Source organism: Podarcis filfolensis (genome assembly GCF_964270895.1).
Source record: "Podarcis filfolensis genome assembly, chromosome: 11".
NCBI classification, from domain to species: domain Eukaryota; kingdom Metazoa; phylum Chordata; class Lepidosauria; order Squamata; family Lacertidae; genus Podarcis; species Podarcis filfolensis.
Window position 1 is genome coordinate 44616487 of NC_139613.1, and position 25169 is coordinate 44641655.

At 41.6% G+C, this 25169-nt stretch overlaps 3 protein-coding genes across 8 annotated transcripts in view; 2 read left to right on the forward strand and 1 right to left on the reverse strand.

The window, feature by feature from the left end:
• The window catches only part of DMXL1 (Dmx like 1), a 70005-nt gene extending 67692 nt beyond the window's left edge, over nucleotides 1–2313 (forward strand). For all 4 annotated transcript variants that reach the window (XM_083576438.1, XM_083576439.1, XM_083576440.1 and 1 more), the window contains one exon: nucleotides 172–2313. In XM_083576438.1, the coding sequence (XP_083432564.1) occupies nucleotides 172–396 (225 nt within the window). In that variant the 3' untranslated portion in view covers nucleotides 397–2313. The remainder of the gene's footprint in view (nucleotides 1–171) is intronic.
• On the reverse strand, nucleotides 845–12438 carry LOC310745031 (uncharacterized protein). 2 transcript variants are annotated; one of them, XM_083577243.1, is made up of 4 exons: nucleotides 8823–12431; nucleotides 8514–8649; nucleotides 8282–8363; nucleotides 845–969 (listed from the first exon to the last, which is right to left on the reverse strand). In XM_083577243.1, exons 1-4 carry the CDS (start codon nucleotides 8864–8866, stop codon nucleotides 863–865), a joined length of 369 nt encoding a protein of 122 aa, XP_083433369.1. In that variant the 5' UTR covers nucleotides 8867–12431; the 3' UTR covers nucleotides 845–862. The 2 variants fall into 2 exon arrangements, 1 of the variants encoding a protein (XP_083433369.1); XR_014539828.1 differs by having other exon boundaries at nucleotides 847–969; nucleotides 7300–8363; nucleotides 8823–12438.
• Nucleotides 12439–12480: 42 nt separating this feature from the next.
• The window catches only part of TNFAIP8 (TNF alpha induced protein 8), a 46237-nt gene continuing 33548 nt past the window's right edge, over nucleotides 12481–25169 (forward strand). The window contains exon 1 of one of the 2 annotated variants that reach the window (XM_083577200.1): nucleotides 12481–12619. In XM_083577200.1, coding sequence (XP_083433326.1) covers nucleotide 12619 — 1 coding nt within the window. In that variant the 5' untranslated portion in view covers nucleotides 12481–12618. Of the gene's footprint in view, nucleotides 12620–12828; nucleotides 12865–25169 lie in introns of those variants that run through there. The other variant, XM_083577201.1, reaches the window with a different exon arrangement.

A 25169-nucleotide genomic window follows, 5' to 3' on the forward strand; every position in this document is an offset into this window, starting at 1 on the left:
GGCTTGCAGTACAAACCATAAAATGAAATATATATTTAAAAAACACAATAACCAATGTTACAGTATTGATGAAGTAATTTTAGTACGAGATAATGGGTTAAGCAAACAATATTATCCTTGTAATAGCAAAAACAAACCCACATATTGAAATATTTTTCTTTGTGTTTTTAGGTATGGAGTCTATCTAACTTTGGTCTTCTTCACACTTTCATCAATGAACATTCTCGACAGTCTATTTTCAGAAATCTTGGGACAGGTGTCATGCAGATTGAGACAGGACCAGCAAATCACATATTCTCATGTGGAGCTGATGGGACAGTAAAGATGAGAATCTTGCCAGATCGATTTAGCTCACTCAGTGAAGTATTGAAAAGTGATGTGAAATTCATGCTCTAGTATGGTGTTAATACTGAAATATATTTTATAAGTGGGTAACAATTGTATGTAAAGTATGTTGATGATTGTACAGATAACACCACAGTAACATTTTTCGATGTTTATATTTATTTCTTGGCGCTTCAGTCCTCGATGCACTGATGCCTTAAAGATTTAATAAGTTCCTTCTGGTTTTGCCTAAACCATATGCGATCATTCAGTAAAGGTTTAAAATATGTATGTTGCTGAAGTTTTTTATGTATGTTGCTGTGTTTTTAATTTGTAGGTGAACGTGGTCTTTTTTCGTTTATCCTTCTCTAAAGACCCATACCATAAGAAAGCCTTATGATGTTAGCCTGATAAATACACTATCTGTTGCCAAATTCCTCCTCCTAGCTAGCTATGAGTATGGGTTGTACTTGTCTAAAATAAGCACCTCTTGAGAGTTGAGCCACCGCTGCTACCTAATCCCTGGAATCCAAGTTGATCATTGTTGCAATTTGAACTCTGTACGCAGAGCTAAGAATTGAAGGATAGACTTTGTGTCGGAAACTTCCATGCTTGAACGGCTGCTATCAGGATGGCAGTCTTTTCCTTAAACCAAGAGACATACAGAATATATATTTTTATCTAAGCCCTGTTTAAAAAATATGCAAATATTATGTGATTATCTCTCTCATAAAACTGTTTAAGAATTATATTTAAAGAAAACAATACATGAACCTTTAGTGTTGATGAAATGAACCATAGGAATGTGCTGCATAGGATACTGAATGCAAATTGTTCTTTTGTAAAACGCTGAGTGTTTCAGGAAATAGACAAATAATGCGATTTACTCTTTCTGGTGAATTTGTTTTCATTTAGCCCAAAGATGCTGTTTTCTCCCCAGCACTTAGATCATAGTGTTTACCTTGTAACTGCCTTTCTGAAGCAAATTTAGAAAATACTGCAAAAGAAAATGACTAATCTGGGGTATGAAATATACTATAGATTTATAATGGGGGAAATCAAAGTATATTGAAATAAGATTTTCACGTTTCTTTTGCCAAAATGTAAAAAGTGTATACACTAACTGTTTTGACCAAAATATAGAAATGCACAAAGCCTTCAATGTTTTCTATGTGCTAAAAAAACTATTCTGGGTTACTCTTTCATTTTAGAAGTGTAGAAAAGTATGTAAACTAGATAAGAGACTGGTTACTCAAATGCAAATAATATACTTTTTGCTATAATATTGGGGGTGGGAACAGTGTCAATACAATGCTAATTGTAAAAAAAAAAATATGTCTGGGAATGGATGCTGTAAATAAAACAAAAATGAAGGGCTTGTATAATGAATTTTGTAATATTCTCAGGACACATACTTTAACATTTTAATTTTAATATTTTGTAACATTTTATATGATTTTAAATGTAATTTTTTGCAGATTTCTGTGCAAGGAGCAGAGGGGTGGTTTCTAAGCACTTAGCCTGCATTTAAATTTGTGGAATAACATATATGCTACTATTGCAGAGAAGAAATGCACAGCGGCATTTCAAAGAACTAGCACAGTTGTTTGATACATTGAATTTTAATCATTTTTCCTCTGAAATTCCCATGAATCAATTGATGTTTTAAGACACAATGATCAGGCCATGGGGTGACTTGGTGACAATAGCTCTATCATGTGCCATGAAGCAGTCACATGACTGGAAGGCATGCCTTTTAATACCCTGCTTATGAAGGAAGTAGCACCAGCAAATAAGTGCTTGGAGTGGCCTGTAGAGTGGCCTATGTCCCTTCTATAAAGTCATCAACAAGGATGATACATGCTAGGGTTATGGAAAGTTATGCTTATGTTGGACAGAAAGCCTGCACAACTATTTTGGAGCAGATCATGAGTTTGAGTGCTGTGACGATTATATTTCATGTATGTATTAAAGCATTTCCTCTTTAAACACTGTCGCCCTTCACATTTTAATTCAAAAGACAAATATGGGGAAATGATTTCAACGTTAAAGAGACAAACCCTAATTTTCCAGTTTCTGAGTTTTATATTTGAATCACAAAGGCAGCCAAGCATACTGAAAATTTACAGTTCAGGGTACCAGCAGTTCAGACTTTTTTTAAAAAAAATAAATAAAATAAATTTAAGATGGAAATTTATATTTTGAAAAGTACTATTTTTCAGTAAACCTTTTGACAAGTTGCACTTTAAGTATGCCAATATTCCAATATTGTGTACAGTTCTGCACTTCTACAAGGAAAATGGGTGAATGAGTGTGTTTGTGAAGAATACTCTTCAGCTAATAACTCAAATTTTGTAATATTGTCATGTATTTAGTACCCACCCATAATGCCTAAATAAAAAGTCGTGTAGAGAATCATTGTTCCAAAATGCCATAGTTGCTATGAACTTTTTACGAAGACTCTTTCCTTAGCGTGAAGGTCATTTTAAGGATATTAATGTTATGTCTGTCCCCTCAATTTAATATATTCCCTCCCACCTTTCTTTTTTGTGCTCCTATTGAAGAGGTTGAAGCATGCAACTTCTGATTTTGAAACTAACCGCTGTTCCCTTACATCTGAACTCAAGGAATTGTGGTTCATTTCACATGCCCAGGATATGAAACCGTAGTTTAAACAAACCATAATTCCTTGAAATCAGGTGTAACAGTTTGTTTAAGATGGATCATTCTACTCACCTTTTGGTATACTTAGTTCAGAGCTCAATCTGGCTCATTCACAAACTGGGGAAACCATGGTATGATGTTGAAGATTGGTAAGGTGTGCACTTTTTTCCACCCTTCTAATCAATTTGTTGCTGAAATATAGATTTCATACGTGATCATGAATTTGTACCAAGAGTGGTTAACACATCAGACTGATAGCAGAGGAAGGAATTCAGTGTCACGCTCTTCTGATGCAAAACTTGTCAGTGCAAACATTTCAGCTTGCTAGACACCACGATCCACATGCTGTTATGGGGTTCTCCTGACCCCTGCAGGCTACTTTGGGGGACGACATGGGGACACGGGTGGCGCTGTGGGTTAAACCACAGAGCCTAGGGCTTGCTGATCAGAAGGTCGGCGGTTCGAATCCCCATGATGGGGTGAGCTCCCGTTGCTCGGTCCCTGCTCCTGCCCACCTAGCAGTTTGAAAGCACCTCAAAGTGCAAGTAGATAAATAGGTACTGCTCCAGTGGGAAGGTAAACGGCGTTTCCGTGCACTGCTCTGGTTCGCCAGAAGCGGCTTAGACATGCTAGCCACATGACCCAGAAGCTATCTGTGGACAAACGCCGGTTCCCTCAGCCTATAGAGCGAGATGAGTGTGCAACCCCAGAGTCGTCCGCAACTGGACCTAACGGTCAGGGGTCCCTTTACCTTTAACTTACCGGTATATAGAGTATTTATTAAAACATTTTATGCCACTGTTTAGCTGTAACAAGGCACTTTACAAGAAAAGGAAGAACAAAAATCGATGAATTGGCACAGTAACAGAAAACATTGAATACTAAAGGTAAAGGTAAAACCTCCAGTGTCAAGTTAAAATTCATTCAAGGCCATGCTGCCTTAAAATACGTACGCTGTGTGTATGATGTAAATCAGGTTTTTCTTCACACGTGTGTAAAGGCACTTCCTGTGTATGTGTGTTTGTTCCTCTCAATGCAGTGTCGATTAGTAGAATTCTTGGGCAAAATCTCCTGTATGAATGGGACTACAAAATACTATGAAGTACAAAAGATTCTTTGTTTACTTCATTTTCCATTCTTCTGTGCGCTGTCCCATCTGGCACCTGCAGGCCAGAAGATTGGATCTTGCTTCTGTTTGGGAGGAACAGCACTTTCATTTAGCAAGGTGGAACCCAGGAACTGTGCAGAAAGCCTAAAGTGTTTGGCTGTTTCCCAACATAACCATTTAATAAGAGGGTGTATGATCATAGAATCATAGAATCATAGAGTTGGAAGAGACCACAAGGGCCATCGAGTCCAACCCCCTGCCAAGCAGGAAACACCATCAGAGCACTCCTGACATATGGTTGTCAAGCCTCTGCTTAAATACCTCCAAAGAAGGAGACTCCACCACACTCCTTGGCAGCAAATTCCACTGTCGAACAGCTCTTACTGTCAGGAAGTTCTTCCTAATGTTTAGGTGGAATCTTCTTTCTTGTAGTTTGGATCCATTGCTCCGTGTCCGCTTCTCTGGAGCAGCAGAAAACAACCTTTCTCCCTCCTCTATGTGACATCCTTTTATATATTTGAACATGGCTATCATATCACCCCTTAACCTCCTCTTCTCCAGGCTAAACATGCCCAGCTCCCTTAGCCGTTCCTCATAAGGCATCGTTTCCAGGCCTTTGACCATTTTGGTTGCCCTCCTCTGGACACGTTCCAGTTTGTCAGTGTCCTTCTTGAACTGTGGTGCCCAGAACTGCACACAGTACTCCAGGTGAGGTCTGACCAGAGCAGAATACAGTGGCACTATTACTTCCCTTGATCTAGATGCTATACTCCTATTGATGCAGCCCAGAATTGCATTGGCTTTTTTAGCTGCCGCGTCACACTGTTGGCTCATGTCAAGTTTGTGGTCAACCAAGACTCCTAGATCCTTTTCACATGTACTGCTCTCAAGCCAGGTGTCACCCATCTTGTATTTGTGCCTCTCATTTTTTTTGCCCAAGTTCATGATGATGAACATTAAAGAAAATTCTTCCTTACATGAGCATAATTGCTAAGCTCTTGTTCACAGCTTAGACTTTCAAGATGTTGAAAAGACAAGATGGGAGTGAAGAAACTTTACATCTACACCTGTGCTTATCTGGGCATCTCCTTAGTGCATCTTCTCTGGGCACCAAGGAGTGTTCGGAGGTAATGAGACTCTTTCTTGGTGCTATTTCAAGAGGTGCTTGCTGGTGGCTTCTTCAGCTACTGTGGTCATTAAGAATGCTATCATGCATATTCTAGAAAAAGAGGTGTCAGAACTCACCATGAACGCCTCCCCTGTGACAATGGCACCCACCTGAGAGGTGTCAGAACTAGGTTACAGTGAGTTCTGGCTGAACAAAAGCCCTGCTGTCCTGTATGGAGCAAGCTGTATGGAGCCTGTAAAGTAAAGGTAAAGGGACCCCTGACCATTAGGTCCAGTCGTGACCGACTCTGGGGTTGCGGCATTCATCTCGCTTTATTGGCTGAGGGAGCCGGCGTACAGCTTCCGGGTCATGTGGCCAGCATGACTAAGCTGCTTTTGGCGAACCAGAGCAGCGCACGGAAACGCCGTTTACCTTCGTACCTATTTATCTACTTGCACTTTGATGTGCTTTCGAACTGCTAGGTTGGCAGGAGCTGGGACCGAGCAACGGGAGCTCACCCCATCATGGGATTTGAACCACCGACCTTCTGATCGGCAAGTCCTAGGCTCTGTGATTTAATTCACAGCGCCACCTGCGTCCCATGGAGCCTGTAGGTTTCAGCTAAAACTCCCCATCACTGAGCATTGGAAATTGGCCCACACCTAGCTGAGGCTGATGGGAAGTTGGGAATCTAGCAATATCGAACGTGAAACATCAAGGCTTGGATCCAGAGAAGGGGCCTGCCTTTGTATGAGACAGCATCATGCAACAGGAGTTTTGCTTGCTGTTTTGGTGTGTCTGTGCAGTGCAAGGGGCTTTGCAATCCCTATGTTTAGCAGAGCTGCTTTCTGTAAGGATTGGCTGTGCAGTCAAATTTCCCATGGGAAACTCAGTCACGCAGCTGATGGGTGGTGACTTCAACCCTGCTTTCCACAGGGTTCTGCTGCACAAACTTTCCATAAGAAACTTGGTTCTGCAGCTCTCTCCTGCCCAGTCTCTGCCTGCCTCACACCTAACATCCCATATGACATCAGGTGTGGATCACAGGATTTGAGGGAAATGGTTCTGCAGGCCACATTGGGACCTATGCTGGTCCCCCACCCTGATGTAGCAGTTGGCACTGGCCAAGACAAGTTGTGTTTTTAAGCTGAACAGCAGCTTTTGACTTGGGTGTTACTTGCAGCAGTTACTTAGCCCTATTCTATATGTGGATGTTCCTGAACCCTTTAGATTTGATCCCTGATGGAAAAAACCCCATTACTTTCAAGTGATTGTATCGCTTGCTTGAACAAAACCATCATTTCAGTTTCTAAATTAGGAACTACTGAATTACTATCTCCCCCCCCCCCCAATCACATGGAAGTATTAAGTTCTAAAAATCGTTCATGTGGAGGCTTGCACTGAAGGTGGACTGTTAGTTATTGGGTTTTCTTATGAAGGGAAAGGGGGCCAGCAGTGGTGTATTTTTCTTTCTTTTCTCTCTCCCTCCCACTGAAAACCTTTTGCCATTTTCTCAATGGCAATACTGCTTTGAAATGTTGCACAATTTGCTGCACCAGACACCACTTCTTGCCTTCATGCCTTCCAGGAAGGGCAGGGGAAAGAAGGGGGGGGGGTTGTTTTTGTTTTTGAGCATCTGAAGATATTACACAAGATCTTGAAGTTGTTGTTTTTTTAAAGTCTCAGTGTATTATGCTACTTTAAAAATAAATGGTGGAAATTTTTACTTTAGAATTTCTCAAGTCAGCTACCTTAGCACTGGTGGAAAATACTATACAAATCTAATGATCCGGAGATCACTGTTAGGATACAGTGTGTTTGTGCAATGCAACCACTCATTTTACTCATTGATTTGCTGTCCCTAGGCAGATTGGCATTTTTTTTAAAAAAGCAGGTGCCTTGAAATGTATCATTAAAGCAAATTAAGTCAGTTGTAATTCACGAATACCAAGTTACGCTTTCAATCTCTCAAAGCTTTTCAAGCAACTGTTGGACAGACATTTTAGGATCTCAACAAGACATGCAAAGAAAGAAGCCTCTGAAACAACCAGCCTTGTCTGCCCACCAGTTAAATATGTCTAATCAGATATGCTACCTGCACAAAAAACACTGGGCATCTGTTTTCTGTGGCGTTAGATGTGGTCATCTGGATCCAGCCCAGCTGTGCAATATTTCTACTTTGAGCTGCACTCTGATAGCTTTACTCGATAACCCATCTCCTTCTGTTATAAGGAATAACTTAGGAATTGTAAGATTACAATTTAAAATAAAAGTAATTATGCTAGGTGATTGCTTAGGCTTAAACAACAATTCTTTTAAAAGGTTTCATCAGATGAGTGAACAGTTGCTCTAGCTTAATAGCATATTTATACATAGCAATGTCTTAAAGCGTCTCAGTGCAAAAGAGTGTGCAATAGAATCAGTTTGTCTTGAGAATCAGGGAAGCAAAACATCTGGGGTTGCCAATTTTCAAGACATACAAAGTCGCCTGATAGACTGCCGACTCAGAGCCTGAACCAAATCCAGGACATTTGCTTTAAAAATGTTAAATTCTCCCCAGTTGGGCTTGTAGGATCCCCCATAGAAGACATGTCCTCCCTCGTCCCCGCTCCTGCTGAGCCATGTGGAGTCTGGCTCTCTGGACCCCGCCGTGACCCAGGCAGCCCTGGTGCCCCAGGAGGGCGGCTTCCTTGGCGTCTCAGAGGAAAGACAGTCCAAGCTGTAAGGTGAAGTTCACGACAGCATGCACTGCTCACCGAAAAGCTGTTTCTCAGAAGGTTGCCTTACCATGAGTGCTGTATACCAGAACACGCTGCAGCTGAGCCAGTGGGCTTCCTTGAGCCCCAGAGAAAGAGACACGCTCACTGGGGAAATGGTGAGGTTCGTTCCATGGTGGAGCTCTGCCCAGCATTGGTAGAGAGTGAGGGCAAACTCCGTGTTCAGGTTCTGTGGTTCATGTTGTCAGTATAAAAGCTGTCCTGGCCCTGCTCTCTCTCCAGGTCTTCAGATATTATGTCATCTCAATGGAAAAGAAGAGAAGGCTAGCAATTATAACTTTTAGGGACTTTCTTATATACCCTGAACATATCCTTGGAAATAGACATTGCCTTCATGTTTTCCTGGGGTTTTCAGTTCTGGCTGGCAGGAGGTCTGCAGAGCCTACAGGGAAACAAAGAGTCACATGGGATATGTTTATTTTCTGAACCTCAAAACAGGACTCAGACAGTCACAGAGAGACCTTTCCTAAGAAGCCTTATTTAAGGACTAATATTACTCTGGAAGATACATCTATATGCAGAAGCGTTTTACCTTTTTTGTCCTCTGAAAGAGGGGTCCAGAGGGGAAGGTGGAGGGGGAGGTTGTGGGTGAGGAGGAGGTCTCAGGGAGAGGCAAAATCTTATTTCTCTTTCCCAACCAGGAAAACACTTTTCTCAGCCTTGAAAGCCTAGAAAAGAAAGAGAAAAATGTGAGAAATGGGGCCCACAGTTAGTACTCTCCTGATCTACGTTCCTAAACTGGTTTTGGCATTCATGCCTCAAAGCTCAAGAGGAATCATCACTATCACCGCTATCATCACTATCATCACAGAATGCAGATGCTGAGAGAAATCCTACTTACATGTCTATCTTCTTTCTGTAACAAACACAAAATGATCCAACCATAGGAGCTCACCAGGCCTTTTAGCACTCTGGAGACCAGTGAGCCAGCAGAGGGAGGGGTCACAATGGCTTCTGTAAACCTGTTCCTGGAAAATAGGGACACTTGGCGGGTCTGCTGAGGTGCCCAAATGGGAGACCACCAGAGAACCCATGATATGGTGCTTAGAATTATACAGACAAAAAGTACTTTGTAAATAAATACATATATAAAAGGAAAGGAAAAGCTATTAACCCCCTCCCCTCCAAACCACTAGTTTCCTTCACAATGGGAATCAATGTTTGATGTGAGTTAAATGGCATATTTGGGCCTTGAGCTCTTTCAGTATAGAGCTGGGATGGAGAACCTGTGGCCATCTAGATCTTGTTGGACTCGTTTCAGATCCTGCCAGCATAATGGTCAGGAATCTTAGCTATAATAATAATTAAAAAATTTATTACTTATACCCCACCCATCTGGCCGGTCCTCCCCAGCCACTCTGGGAAGCTTCCAATAGGATATTAAAAACACAATAAAACATCAAACATTAAAAAACTTCCCTAAACAGGGCTGCCTTCAGATGCCTTCTAAAAATCAGACAGTTGTTTATTTCCTTGACATCTGGTGGGAGAGTGTTCCACAGGGCAGGCACCACTACTGAGAAGGCCCTCTGCCTGGTTCCCTGTAACTTTAGTTATTGCAATGAAGGAGCTGCCAGAAGGCCCTCGGAGCTGGACCTCAGTGTCTGGGCTGAACGATGGGAGTAAAGATGCTCCTTCAGGTATACTGGGCCGATGTTGCAGTCCAACATCTGAATGGCCACATGTTCTCCACCCTGACCTATAGAGGTGTCTATGCCCAGCATGTGGATGTTGGGGCCAAGGATCCTTTGTACTCACCCCCCCTTCAAGTGATTAATGTATCCAAGTGCTATGGTCCATCTTCAAATTTTGTATTTTAAACACTATGAGAGCAGAGTGGAGCAAGCACAAAGTTAGTTTCTCAGGTGAGGAGGAGGAGGAAAATAAGTATCTTTCTCCAAACGGGTCCTATGACCAATGTTTAATGCTCTACTTGAGCTGTGATTGTGCCACATATATAAAACATTTGGATTTTTATTTTGTCTTCTATGTCAGCCAGGAAGACTGCTTCTGCTTCAGACTTATGAACTCTAGGACTGCCAGAAGCTTTTCACCTGAAGCAGACTAATATGCTTTTAATTATTGTGCACTAGTAGGAAGTTTGCAAAATTGCAAAATTAGAAAGCAAGACAAACAGGAGACTTGACACCTGTGACAGCAATTTAAAACTGCATTTTTCAGACAGAAGATGAGTCGTCTCTTTTTTCTCTCAGGATTAGGTAGGTCTTTTTAGGCTTTCCTAAATAGGTGAAGACTGTGGATCTAAAGGGAGGGTTTTAAATTGGAAGTGCAGCTGATTAATAAGGGAATCTGTAGTTGCAAGAAAAGGGGAGCCAGGGCATCAAGCGCCTAAAAGCCAGAAATTTCAGTGTTTCCGTTTACTATGAAAAATAGCATTTAAACTTAATTTAGAGCCTCTTACTTTCTGCCTTTTACAGTTCTCTCCTTGTTTTTAAAGTTCTGTATAGTATTTTGTATGTTTTAGTAGAAAAAGTGTGTGGTTTATTTAAAGAGCTAAAACCCAGAATTTTACTCATATATATTGTTTTCCTAGGACTTCTGAAAGTTTGTATTTGTGCTCAGCCTCATTACAGTCTGAAGTGGTATATTGGAGACAAGATGACCTTTAGGGTCACTTCCAATGCTAGTTCCAAGATTGTTTGTTGCTTTCCCCCCTTAACAGAAGGGGAGCTGAAGCTACCATAATGGCAAATTATCTGGGACCATATAAAACAGCAGGTCTAAGTTTAGCCTACTTCCCATATTGCAATATAAATGCTAATGAGAATACCAACAACTATTTGTTGTTGTTTCAAGGTCCTTCAAGACTCCTTTCATGACAAAGCAAACCCAAAGCCCACTACCTCTTTATAAATATTGTGCATTTCCAAATATTACTTCCAATACATCACCAAACTGTAGGATGAATGGTGACAGGGATTCCTACAGGTTGCTTTATTCTGGAATGAAATTATTCAGGAAATATGAAAGGTTGTTAAAACACATATTCAAATTTTCTCCCCAGTTATCCCTACTAAATAAGAGGGCATACATTTTGCCATGAATACATTTTGCCAAAAGGAATTTTGACATGGGTGCTGCCAGGATCCCTATAGAAAATAGTGGAAATTGTTTTTTAAAAAATGGACTATATCCTTATGGCATTAAAAAATCTATTGGAATTTAGTTATTGAAGAAAAATAGCACGTACCTGTAAATCTGAAGCTAAACTATATCTCTCACCACACTATCTACAGAAAGATGGTTGTGATTTTAAATTGGGTGTCATTATTTAATAAGTTTAGGTTTTGTATGCCCAGCTGGATATATTGTTGATTTTTTGTTATTGTGTTGTGTGTGCGTTGAGGGGTATGTATTATGCATACACAAGTGGGAACTGCAGCAAAATGTTGTAGCATAGTCCAGACCCCATAAGAGGCAGTCTGGTACACCTTTTTGAACCTTGGGAACTTTAGGTCACATCTCAGAGCTATGATTCCCAGCATTCTTAAACTTCAGTTCCCAAGAATATTTGGGGGGAGTCATGCACTTTAAATAGATGGCATGTACACATTGAGACACCCTTCAGTACTGTATAGTAAAATCTTGATTTCCCCACCTCAAGAGTCAGTCAGCCATGATGTGCCCACTGAGCACGCAATGGGACTACTGGGGGCTATTTCTCCCTAACACCCTGCCCTCAGGTTTAGTATCCGTAAACCCAAGCGCACTGTCCCCTAATGGTTGGTAGCAAAGAATACCTATTTATATTATATAAATATTATATATGTATTTGCACATGCGCACACAAAATGGGGTGGTAGGGGCCTTGCAAAACGAGGCCAGATGACCTAGTAACATTGGTTGCTGCTGGGGGGAGCCGCTTACCCCCCCAAAAAAATCAAGTAAATAAATAAAAATACTTAACTAAAAGTAGACATTGTAGAAAGATTTTGACAGATTTTCCTGAGCACTTGGGGTCAAAAGAAAGCGATTTAAATGGCCATCTGCCATGGGTGCTTTAGCTGAGATTCCTGCATGGCAGGGGGTTGGACTAGATGACCCTCGGGACCCTTCCAACCCTACAAACAGTTGAAACATTTCGTTGCGGATCTGATAGACAGAGGAAGATGACAGGCGGGCGTCCTGTACCGGTTGAAGCAACAGGAGCGCTGAAGCCCCCAAAGGCGGGGCACTTCAGAAAGGAGAGACACGTGTTTCGCATTCCCGTTTCTTTACAAAGGGTTAAACCATGGAGAGAGAGAGACCACGGCTCTCTTGCGCCTGAGACACGCGGCCAACGAAACTCCCCCCTCCCGCTGGCGGCCAACGCCCGGCCGCCACTGAGGGCGAAACCTCACGCGGCGCACCTTTCAAACCTCCGCTGAGACCCCCGCCCCCCAGCCCTCTCCTCCGCTCTGCGATTGGCCCGAAGTCTCAAGCCCCGCCTCTCCTTGCCCCCCTGTGGGCCAAACCTTTTTCTTTCACCCGCCTGTCAATCCGAGCCGCGCTCTCTCGCGCGCCCCGGGGAATTGGGAGAGTTGTGAGGAGTCGTCAAGGTGCTGCTGCTGCCGCTGCCGCCGCCGCCGCCGCTGGGTTTCCCCTCCCGCTCCCAACGGTTTCTCCACGGGCTACACAGTGAGTGTGACGTCGTGGCCGCGACCCTGGAGGGAGGGGTCGGTGTGTGAGGGGGGGGGTCCTTTATGACGAGAAAGAGAGAAGCAGCGGCAGCTTCTCCCCGCTTGTGAGGAAGGCGCCCGTGACGGGAAAAGTGCTCTTTTTAAATAGTTTACGGTGTGTTGAGGGGGGGGGGCGCTCTGAGGGGAGGCTTCCCTTCTTGGCTGGGGAAACGTCTTAGACTTCGCTGAGGAATTCGTGGGATAGTGAGTAGTAGACACACACACACACACACACTAAATAAATAAATAAATATAAATCAAAATCACAGGTTGGTCTTATTCGAAAACCGCCCCCAGATGACCCTCACATAATAGTCCTGCTGGTATGGGATACTGTACATAGCAGCCAACCCCTAGGAGCCAAGGCCCCTTCGCCCCTCCCCAAATAAAATATTTGAGGGGCCAGCCCCTCCCCCAAAGTTGATGGACATTGCCATTCAAATTGTGTGTTTGTGTGTGTGTGTGTGTTGCACCATGTGACCAACTATGCCAGGCAGGGCTTATATTGATTGATTGATTGAATTTATATACCTCCCTATACCCGGAGGTCACAGGGCGGTTCACAAATATTGTTATTTATTGAATTTATATTCAATATATACCTGCACCGCAATTATTATTACAGTATTATTATTATTATTATTATTATTATTATTATTATTATTATTAATAATAATAATATACTGCCCTATACCCAGAGGTCTCAGGGTGGTTCACAGATATTATTATTTATTGAATTTATATGCAATATATATCTGTCCCCCATTGGCATTTCAGTTGGAATACCAAGGAGAAGTAGGACTGCAAAAAAGCGGGTGCGGGGTGGAAAGCTGGAAATCTTGCTAGCTGAGACTCTTCGTCTCGGGGTCGTGGGCAAAATATTCCTGCACTGCAGGGGGGTTGAGCTAGATGACCCTTGTGGTCCCTTCCAGCGCTACGATTCTGCAAACTCCTCTTTTTGGGAGGGCGGACGGTGGAGAGAATAAGATGCTGTTGCTCCTGCAATCCCATTAAGCAATTGGGATCATTGGAAGGGGCGCCTCTTGTTGAGGTTGACTGTCTCCCCAACTCTTGCAGGTTGGGTTGCTTGGTCAGCTTGTGTAGCTGTGAAAGGCATATCACGGCTGCTGCTCTGGAATTTCCAGAGGCTTGCAGCTCCAGAGCCCTTTCTATTCTTTTCTGGTCCTTTTTGGGGGTTCATTGTGGAGCTGGCCTTTAAAAACACACACATACACACCACCTGAATGGTGGGTTTACTTCTAGCCTGTTGTTCAGTGTGCTTAGAGAGGCTTCTAAGTGTGGCTGTAGAGGTCACTAGGATCTAAGCAATTGCACTGTGTAAGCAGGACTGCAGCCTTAAATATTTAATGTTAAACATATGTTAAATGTACATTGTTAAGGCTATTTAAGGCAAATGGATACCAATTTAAAAGCTTCAGAGGTTGCCATTCTGTGCTGTACTATCAGTCCTGCCTGCTGCATTTGTACACGCAAGGCAGTTCAAAAGACAGTTGCCAAATAATAGGAAGGGCCATAGCCCAGTGTTAGAGCAAAGGTCCTAAATTTCATCTCTGGCATTTAATGGTAAAGCTGGGAAAATCCCCGTCTCAGACCCCGGAGAACTGCTGCTCCCAATCAGTGTAAATAATACTGAGCTAGATGGACCAGTGGTTTGAATTGGTTTAAGGCAGCTTCCCATGCAAATAAATGCAGCCTATATATCGACCAGGTGCTGTGGGTTAAACCATAGAGCCTAGGACTTGCCGATCAGAAGGTCGGCGGTTCGAATCCCCGCGACAGGGTGAGCTCCCGTTGCTCGGTCCCTGCTCCTGCCAACCTAGCAATTCGAAAGCACGTCAAAGTGCAAGAAGATAGGTACCACTCCGACGAGAAGGTAAACGGCATTTCCGTGCGCTTCTCTGGTTTGCCAGAAGCAGCTTAGTCATGCTGGCCACATGACCCGGAAGCTGTATGCCGGCTTCCTCGGCCAATAAAGCGAGATGAGCGCCGCAACCCCAGAGTCGGTCGCGACTGGACCTAATGGTCAGGGGTCCCTTTACTTTTACTTTTACCTTTATATATCGACCATCCCCAACTTGCAGTTCATTATCTTTGACTGTTGGCTTTGCTGGTTGAGGCTGATAGAAGTGGCAGCCCAAAACACCTGGAGGGCACCAAGTTTTGGGAGGCTTCTGCGGCTTATATACCAGGGATCCTCCAGATGTTGTTAAACCCCCCAGCTCACATCAGTCCCAGCCAGCATGGCCGGTGATCAGTGATGATGGAAATTATAGCCCAGCAACACCAGGAAAGACACATCTTCCCCATGTCTGCTATATATGAAAGTTGTGTGTGTATGAGAAGAAAGGAAACAAATGCCTTGGGTTTTTTATGGGTGCAATTAGAAATTTACATATTCTGTCAAAATAAACTGCATTTTGATTTCTAATTTGAGCAAGCCAAAAAGCAGGAAACAATATTAACCTATTCAAGGAATTAGACAATAATGTATATTATTGATTAACCTCCCAAGAACAATGATTGTTCAAAATAAATTACTGCTGTGAAAGTGTAAAAAGAAAAAAGGCATGATCATAATGCTTGACACATGGTGGTGTTTTAATGATCAATTTTCTAGAATGGGAGAAATATTAAGTTTGATGGTGATTGTAATCAAAGTATTTATTTCATGGGTTTCTGCCATGGGGAAACTGGGGGAAATGGAAGTATTCAAACAGGTGTATCTTGCTTCATTCATCAAAATATATTTTCTTGAGTTGTTCGGAAAGAAGATAAAAAGTAGATTAAAAAATTGAATAAGTGTATGTGTATGTGCATGCACACATTGTTACACATTGTGTAACATGTTTTGGGTGATGTGGCTAAACCAGATTTCTCTGGTCAATGTTTTCCATTTGTAAGCAAACTAAGGTGACCAATGTAATCATTCTTTTGCTTTTCCTGTCATCTAAAGCAAATATTTGCTTTTTAATAGGTATATACTTGATACACCTGCTTTGTATGTATAATGTGTATTTGGTTGGGTGTAGTGCAGGAAGAATAGGACATGCATCCTGAGTTTGGCAATGATTCAAGTTTGTTCTGGTAGATACGGTAGTTCAGAACAATCTTGTCTTGCACCTTGTACCAGACTCCTGCCTTAAACATCAGTGAAAGCACCCACGTTGGAACCAAAAATCCTGCATTGGCCAAAGTTATGTTTCCCTGCATGCCAGTAATCCAGAGCTCTGTATTTTCTTCACTTAAAAATAAATAATAGGAAAAGAAAGGTGTAGGTACTGATACTCCATATTCTTTGTCAAGGAAAGCTAAATTTTGTGACAGTGCAATTTTTTATACATTTGATTTGTGTATATTACCTTGCTTCCACTAGTCAGTGGAGGGACAAAACATTATATAAGCCTCTTGGTAACCAGAAATCTTGCTTACTGCTCTCTTATACCAGAGGTTTCACTAGGCATTACCCTTACTGTTTCTAAAAAAAAAAGAGAGATTTTCAGGATGCCCAATTTTATATTCCTGTATGTATATATGTAAATTTCTACACTGCCCTTTTCCCAAAGGTCACAGAGCAGTTTAAAATATAAAACACAAAATATATACCATAGTAACAAACAAAAATCATACCCCCCAGTATTAGCATTCCAGTATCCATCTCTGTACTTGTGAAATGTGATTTGTGAACTACCTGGATCTTTTAAGGACAATTCAAGAAAGAAAAAGACTTGGGGCAATGTAATGTGTGGCAATTGTAAGATAGGCAAACATTCCAGTAATACAGGTTGAGGAGTTTCTGGCCCACTGCTTAGGGAAGAAGAAATGTCTGGAAAGGGTGTGAACAGTCTTATTTATATTTGAGATACAGGTAGCAATCATTCAGAAATCAGATTGAAGTTTTGCAAGATTTGGATAGATTGGAATAATTTTTGATGTTGATAGGAGACAGTTTGGCCTTGGTTGTAAGTTCAGCAACTACTAAGAGCACTGTGATTAGAAATTTCCTCTCTTTTGGAGCTCTGTTTGGGGGCAACTGTAGAAAGGAGCCTGGTCTACCAGAGTAAACTCTCAGATTTAAAACCATGATTGTGCAGCAAGACTGTGCACTGAGAACAGGCTCCTCTACAGACATGTCCCTGCAGCAAGTAGATGATGGGGCTAGGTTGGTAGGGATACTGGTACAAGGCCAATGGGTGCAGCCTCTCATCTGAATGTTATTCTCCTGAAGATTAATTCCAAATAGGGCTGCAGGGTGTTGTTGGCTATCTCAGGGACATGGGTTCAAGCCCCAGTTTGGGCTTGCAGGGGATTGGACTCAATGACTCTCATGGTCCCTTCCTACTCTACAATTCTATGTTCTTGCCTGATCAACAAATCTATGGCTTAACACTCCCACAATTTGAGGCAATGTTCGGTCTAGTTGTCTTTCCAGCGACCATCTGGACAGCTCTCCTGACTGTTGACGGAAGTAGGTAGCATACTTCCCTATACCAGTATACTCTTCAGAAAAAATCTTTCAGTTATTGTTGGAATTTCTGCCTTTACAACAGCAGTGATTAATTTGGAAACAACACATAATATTCAGCAGCAAATGTGTATTTGCTTCCATAGTGTGCATGTGACATGGAACTTGGGTCTTATATAAAGCCATGGGTGTTCATGCCATGTACATATGTAACCTTTTTGTGTACTTGTAAAATATTTTAGTATGTAAAGCAGCCGTTAGCAGTCCTAGTGTATTCCAAGGTCTATTATCCTTACCACATGAACTTGCAGACATAATTCTACATGCCACTGCCCAAAATGTGGTGAAGGGAGAAAAGTAAAATCTAAAATACATTACCATGATTTTAATAAGAATTGTATTTCCGGAGAGCCTGTTACAAGGGCAAATGGGTTTGGAAAAGTTATTGATTTTTCGCTTCAATGGGGAGAAAATGAACAATGACAGATAGGTCAATACTCTTATGCTGGTGAAGCTCCATGTACATCATGTAGTAAGGAATTTGATAGGAAGCATTACCTTAAGTTGTCCTTGGTAAGGGAGTTGATCTCATTTGAGGAACTGTATCCTTTGTTTTCAAAGGCTAAACTAGATGTGACTACGGCAGCCTCACCGTTCACATATCTGTTCCATTTTTGTATTTTCAAAAAGCACGATCTGGGTAATATTTAACATCAAAAAGAGTTGGATAGCTGACAGCTATACCCTCACATGCCTTATCTTCCCATAGCCCACTGTTAAGAGCCCTTTCCCCCCAACCTGGTGCGCTTCTAGCATTCAGATGGTAAGCCCCTGGAGGGTGAGTGGGAGAAGATTCAGTTGTCTTTACATGTGTACTGTACACTTTTTGCTGTAAATGTTAGCTCCCAGGTGAGGTGCATAAACAACAAAAATGGATGGCTCAGTGGATCTAACAAAGCACTTTACAAGAAAAGAAAATACAAAAACCAATAAATTTAAACAGTAACAGAAAACACTGAATACTAAAGGTAAAACCTCCAGTGTCAAGTTAAAATTCATTCAAAGCCATGCTGCCTTAAAATACGTATGCTGAGACTTCCGGGTTGGCGCCATTGTTTAATGGCGGATTCCCTCCGAGCTCCGGAGGGAATCAGCTCCGTAGCGTCTGGGTCTGGCCGCTGCGGCGAAGCGGAGACCCTTAAAATCACAGGCGCGGATGCCTGTGAACACAGAGACTCGGCGGGCACCATTTGCGCCCCCCCAATCCGCGACGGAGCCTTTTTAAAGGCTTCGGAACGGAGGCAGGGAGGTGGTGCTGAGAGTACTCCCTCGCCTACGGAGTGAAGCCGCAAGCCATTGACAGAGAGCGCCAACTTTTTCCAAGACCGATTGGACTCTAAAACATAAACCCGTGAGTAATACGGAGATTGGAACCTTAAAAAATTTTTTAGTTTTGGATTTGGAACGAGCGGGAAGGGGCTAAAAAGGAAGTCCACCCCCCCCTCTTGTAAACAATTTAAAGCAAAGGACTGGGCAGCTAAGGTCGAGAGAATTTGTCTCTTGTTTTTTAATGAAAGATCTTGACTTCACGGTTTTGACACGATAAGAAGATTTACTGGAGGATAAAAAGAATTTTGGGAGTTGAAATTTCACCCCCCCCCCCGAGACCCGGGAACGTCCTATGAGAAAGCCTGTTGTATTGAAGATTTTGACAGCTGTCAAGTGAGCTGCTAGTCAGCTAGTTGTCAGCTGGAAAAAGAGAACATTGTTTCTGCTGTTTTTGCTGGTTTATTTGGTATAATTTGTTGAAAACAAGGAGGACTGTTACAAAATAACTGGACTTTTGGTTTTGAGCTGAAAGGAATACTAAGGAACTAAAATCCCCCTAGAGGGGTAATAGGGACACTACATCATAAAAATGGCTGGAGTACGTAAATTTCAAGCAGAATTGGACAGAGCACTCGTTCTCTTGGGAAACTTGCAAGATGAATACAATGCTTTGTCTACAGAGGCATCACTACTACACTGGACAGTAAACAACATTTTTGAGTCTGATAAGGACTTGAAACAGGAAGCCTATTCTACTGAACAAATAAATGAAACTGAAAGTGTAGATACGATGGAGCAATATGTGGCTTTTGAAGAAAATGAAGGAGGAGCAGGAGATTTGCAGGAGTTAAAGGAGAGTTACAATATGAGGCCTGACATGATGACAAAGAAGGACAATGGAAATTGGATGTGGAAAGCCTGGTCTGAATGGGAGTCTGGAAAATGGAGAGACCCTCTTTGGAGGAGATCTGAAGACCTGAGGATTACAAATTTGTTGAAGGGGAAAGCTGGAGCTTTGGGGACATCTGGATTTGAAAGAGGTTTGAAACAAGAGTTGGAGCACCCCATAGGCTTTGCTTTTGGGGATGGAGGACCGGCTGGAAGCAACATGGATTCTGTTGGGCCGGAGCCCCTCCGAGACTTGGGGCTTAATATCAAAGACTATCAAAGAGACCGGCAGAAAGGAACTGAGAGAGATATAAGGGCCTCGGACGTGAGATCTCCAGGCTAAATAAATAACATAAAGACTGACGGATATTGGTTGGGGACTGGAACCGGGAAAAGGGTGGGTGGAGGTTGGGAATCCAAAGGGTACATAAGGATAATTTGCTTTTTATATTTTGTTAGTGGTAAGGAAATTGGGTAAATCGTGGAAGGGAAATTTTGGTCGACTTTAGGAAAAAGGTTTAAGAATAAATAATGAGGTATAAGTATTGATGTATAATATTAATAAGGTAAAATTGGTTTTTTCTTTTTAAATTAATTGAAAATAAGGTTGTTAAAAATAAATTGAGGAAATGGAAAAAAAGAAGTAAAATAAAATAATAGTATGTTAGAATAAATGTTTAAGCTAAGGTAAAGAAATAAGTTAAGGACTTGCTGAATTGACAATTCAAATTGGAATACAAGAAGGGGAGGTGTGAGGAGGTCTGAGAAATAAGGTTAAGAATTATAAGTAACAGAAACTTTATGTGTTTTTTCTATTTTTTTTGTGTTTAGTTTTGAATATTATGTATTTTTGTGTTTTTTGTTTTGTTTATTTTTTGGTTTTTTGTTTGTTGTGTGTTTCTTGAAAATGCTAATAAATATTTTATAAAAATAAAATAAAATACGTATGCTATGTGTATGATGTAAACCAGGTTTTTCTTCACACATGTGTAAAGGCACTTCCTGTGTATGCGTGTTCATTCGTCTCAACACAATGTAGGATAGCAGAATTCTTGGGCAAAATCTCCTGTATGAATGGGACTACAAAATACTATGAAGTACAGAAGATTCTTTGTTTACTTCATTTTCCATTTTTCTGCATGCGCCTGTGCGCTGTACCATCTGGCACCTGTAGACTAGAAGATTGGATCTTGCTTCTGTTTGGGAGGAACAGCACCTTCATTTAGCAAGGTGGAACCCAGGAACTGTGCAGAAAGCCTAAAGTGTTTGGCTGTTTCCCAACATAACCATTTAATAAGAGGGTGTATGATGATTAATGTTAAATAAATTTCTTCCTTACATGAGCATAATTGCTAAGTTCTTGTTCACAGCTTAGACTTTCAAGATGTTGAAAAGACAAGATGGGAGTGAGGAAACTTTACATCTGTAACCTGTGCTTATCTGGGCACCTCCTTAGTGCATCTTCTCTGGGCCCCAAGGAGTGTTCGGAGGTAATGAGACTCTTGGTGCTGTTTCAAGAGGTCCTTGCTGGTGGCTTCTTCAGCTACTGCGTTCATTTAAAATGCTATTATGTATGGAGCAAGCTCTATGTGTAGCCTGTAGGTTTCGGCTAAAACTCTCCCCATCACTTATCATTGGAAACTGGCCAAAGCCTGTTGTTGTGACATTCATCCACAAGTCACCAACCTGTTTAGACCAATGGGCACATTCAGATTTTTCAGTGAGATCCATGGGCAGTATATTCACTAGCCAAACAAGTCGGAAATTACTACACCCAGATCTTGCCATACAGGCAAGCAGGTAATATTAACACAGTTAAAGGGCACATTACAGCCAGCCAAAAGCACTTAAGAGCATGAAAGCATGATGATGTGTAGCCTAGGAATGAGGGAGGCATCATCTGGGAAGAATCCAGAGGGCTGAATAGAGAGGCCTAGGAGGCTGATTTTGGTCCAGGGTCCCCCACCTCATCCTAAATGATCCTAGCCACCTGCCTTTGGTACTAGGGGAGGCTTCACTTAGCAGTGTGGGGTGCACTGGTGCTTTTCTTTTCCTTAGTATGACTAAACATAGCTGCATTGGGGTTCTCCCCCCCCCCCAATTGTTGACTTTTATATTAAATTTGAATTTTCCACCTGAATGTTAATGGTGCTGTATATAAGATGGAGGAAAAACAAAAATATAATTTTCATTAGAGAAACATGAATCGTAGAGACAAGTGGAATACATTTTCATAATGGTATCTGTATTTCATATTGTCATCTAATCTTCTGTCTACGCTTACAGCAGTGCAAACAGGGCTTTCTTTGCATAGCTCCTTATTTAGATTTGCATAGCAGGTTCTGGAACTAGTTTGTGGATGAGCTGCACAAATGAATTAAGCATAAAATTCAATTGGTGTATGCAAAGAGAGTTAGTGGGAGACCTTCATTCTGAATATGGAAGAGGCCTTTGTCTAAACTGAACATGGTATGGTGGTAGCAAAAGAAGAATGCCATGTCATGAATGAGAAAAGTTACTGGATATTAAGGTTTGACTTTGTTAATATAGAGCACTTTATTTTCATCATCTGATACTGGTGAGTGGCAAGAAGCATAACCAAGCTGTAGAAGTATATAACACTAAGCCATGGTTTGTTAAACTATGGCTTTTTTCATCATCTGAACTCTGCCCAGAGGCTTAACTATGGTTTATTAATGTCCAGCGAACTGCAGTATGAAGCAATAGTTTGTTCTTAAGAACAAACTTTGACTATGTTTTAACAATGGCTTAGTGTTCTGTCCTTAACTACAATTTGTTTGCTGCCTTGCCAAGTTCACTTGCCTCTTCAAGAACCTGTGCAATGGAGATACCACAACACCACCCACTGCAGGATGAAAGTGAGTGCCTTCAAAAAGAAGTCAAGAAAATTGCCACACGAAATACTCAGTTGTATTCCTTTGTATTCCAGTACCATGGTGATTCCTTTCTATGATAAGCTGGCAGCCATCCTTTTAGACCAGAGAGCCGTATGTCCTTTAGCATACTGCCCTCCGGATGCTTTGGACTAAAACTCCTAGCATGACTCCAAAGTGGCAAAGTTTTCAGTTTATTGAATGAGCCTGGGAAGCAAAATAGTGCCCCATCCAATGGTGGATTGATGCTCTGCACCATGGAGGCCATGTGCTAAAGAGCAGGGGCAGGGCAGAGGCAGTAGACTAGTGGTCCAGGCAAAATGGGCATTGCCACATTTCCACTAGGAAAGATAGCAAGGCCCCTAAGAGCAAAAGAAAGCTTGTTAGTACCCTGGAGAGCTCACTTTGGCCAGTTCAGACTAGGACTCTCTCTGGGAGAGCTGTGGTCTCAGTAGCATGCTGATGCCTTTTAAGGACTCCTGAAGGCTGGCTGGCCTAACCCACAACATAGCCCCTATTTCCTCTGAGGAGCTGTTCTTAAAAGACCATTGTCTTTTTCTGTAACCACTGGCTTCTATGGCATGGAGGTGGTGAGGGATGATTTAGGGGGGCGTCAACTGAGCTGGAGGGGTCCAGTGATCGGAGAACACAGAAGATAATTGGGAGGCTGCAGTAGGAATGGGGTGTGGGCTTACCCTCTTTTTACCTGTTGTTAGAAAAGGGAGTGTGGAGAAGTGAGGAGCACTGAATTTTACATTATTCAAAATAATGGGTCAAATACTTCTGAGCTTTAAAGGACAATAAACACATTCATATTTTCTTGCATTTTATAATGTAACACACACACATATATTATAAACTGCGTAATTTACTTAATAAAGAATGCTTTATTTGACTAATATATAATATAATATAATATATAAGAAAATAATACATAAATTAAAATAAATCTTCAAATAATCAGGAAGTTATAAGCCATGAGAAAATGACATATTGTGTCTTTGTCCTTTTTTCTGTTCAGTTAATCTCTTTTCAGCTTAGTAGTAGATTTTCTTCATGTTTTCGCCTAGTATTTAATGCATCCATGTGCATATCAGTGTCTTTTCTTTGAGTAATAGGGAAATAGCTTTGTGCTGCAGATGGAAATAGAGCTATTTGAATACTTAGTTAACACATAGTAACCTAAACAACAAACAAGTTAGACTGACTGCTAGAAAGGTTTCCCAGAATAAATAGGCAAATAAGTAGTGAAGTTCTTGAAAGAATTACATCAACTGTATGTGAAATACTATTTTGCCCCCTAGTCAAAAGTCCAGAGAATGAATGGGGGAAATCACTGTGGTTTACATGCAGTATGGTTGCTCTAACAAAGGAAGGCTCTTTGATTCCAGCAGAGGTTGTTGTCAGCCAAAAAGGAATGGAGGCTATTTTCACCAATTTCTACTCCTCCTCACACCATTTCCCATGCTGTTCTAAAGGAACTGCCAAACTTCTGGAGAAGGTTTTGAGAGGTGATCAGTGCTGCTAAAGAAAGGGTGAAAATCACATTCCTTCTCTCTTCCACTGATAAAACCTTTGCTGGATCAAAGAGTCTTCTGCCATGGTAGAAGGTTTCTGATTATTTTATGTGTTAGAAAGCTTTTGCCTTTATATTACATGAACTCCAGCTTTCGTGTAAGCTGCTACAAGCGGTCTGCACCTCAAGCACCCCTAATCCCCCTGGCTTTATGTTAGGCCTTGCGTTGTCCAGACCTTTGTTTATTTATTTATCTACTTTTGTTGATCGTGTTTTACCACTGGCTGATGCTGGAGGGTAGTTTTTGCAGAGAGCTAAACTGGGAAAGGCAAACAATATAGAGCTTACCAGTGTGTATCTATGTATATGCCAGAGGGATGAACATCATCTATTGATACTAAGAGAAATGCTGTAGTTGCATACTTTCCAAATGAGGTCAGAGAAGCGAATCGTGCTTTCTCTCTTTGATTTTACTGCTCTGTAATTTGTGTTTTGCCCTCCATGTTGCCATTTGTCTGTCAGGTATTTAACATTGAGTGTGTCTAGCACTTTCGCTATGCAGCTTTTGGCAAATACTGAAGATGCACCTCTTTACCCTGGTCTTTGACACCTTAGATGTGTATTTTCAGGACCCACCCTATTCATGCAACTGTGATTTGTTTTAAGTATTTATATGTCTGAATTTTAAATTATTGCAGCAGCAGCAGCCCTCCTAGACTTGTTCGTGAAGGATGGGTAATAAATTACATAGTCTAGAAAAGTAGTATGCAAATAAAGTGACAGTGACCCAGTTTGAATGTCATGCTAAACCATGGTTTATTGTTATGTACTGTGCTTTTTAAGCAAAAAAGGTGCCTTTACTCACCATGAAATTGTTACAGTAAGTGCCACACTTTTAACATTGGGGGGGGGGGGAGATGTGGATACTGCGTACCCTTGAGTACCCACAGAAATAATAATAGTACTAGTAGTAATAATAATAATTTATTTATACCCCACCCATCTGGCTTGGTTTCCCCAACCACTCTGGGCAGCTTCCAACCAAATATTAAAAACAATTCAACATCAGACATTAAAAACTTACCCAAACAGGGCCGCCTTCAGTTGTGTTTTAAAAGTAAAATAGTTGTTTATTGCCTTGACATCTGCTGGGGGGGCGTTCCACAGGGCAGGCGCCACTACCGAGACGGCCCTCTGCCTGGTTCCCTGTAACCTGTAAAAAAGCATGGGTTATGTACATGAGCTACAGCAAACTCCAGACTTCTTAGCTCCCCACCTCTCTTCCTGCCATGTTGTTGGGTGAAGAAATTCAAGCAAGCCAACTTCATAATCCATAGCTTGTTAAACCATACTCCCCAGTTTGAAAGAGATGAGAAGCCATTGTTTAAAAAAAGTGAAA

What these genes read in the sequence shown, in the direction of transcription:
- LOC310745031 (XM_083577243.1), bottom strand. Translation starts at nt 8,866, where the DNA reads ATGGTTGGATCATTTTGTGTTTGTTACAGAAAGAAGATAGACAT. An exon ending in TCTTTCAGAGGACAAAAAAG is followed by an intron (nt 8,364 to 8,513) that starts GTAAAACGCTTC and finishes GTTTCCCTGTAG; the next exon opens with GCTCTGCAGACCTCCTGCCA. An exon ending in TTTCCAAGGATATGTTCAGG is followed by an intron (nt 970 to 8,281) that starts GTATATAAGAAA and finishes TCTTGGTTTAAG; the next exon opens with GAAAAGACTGCCATCCTGAT.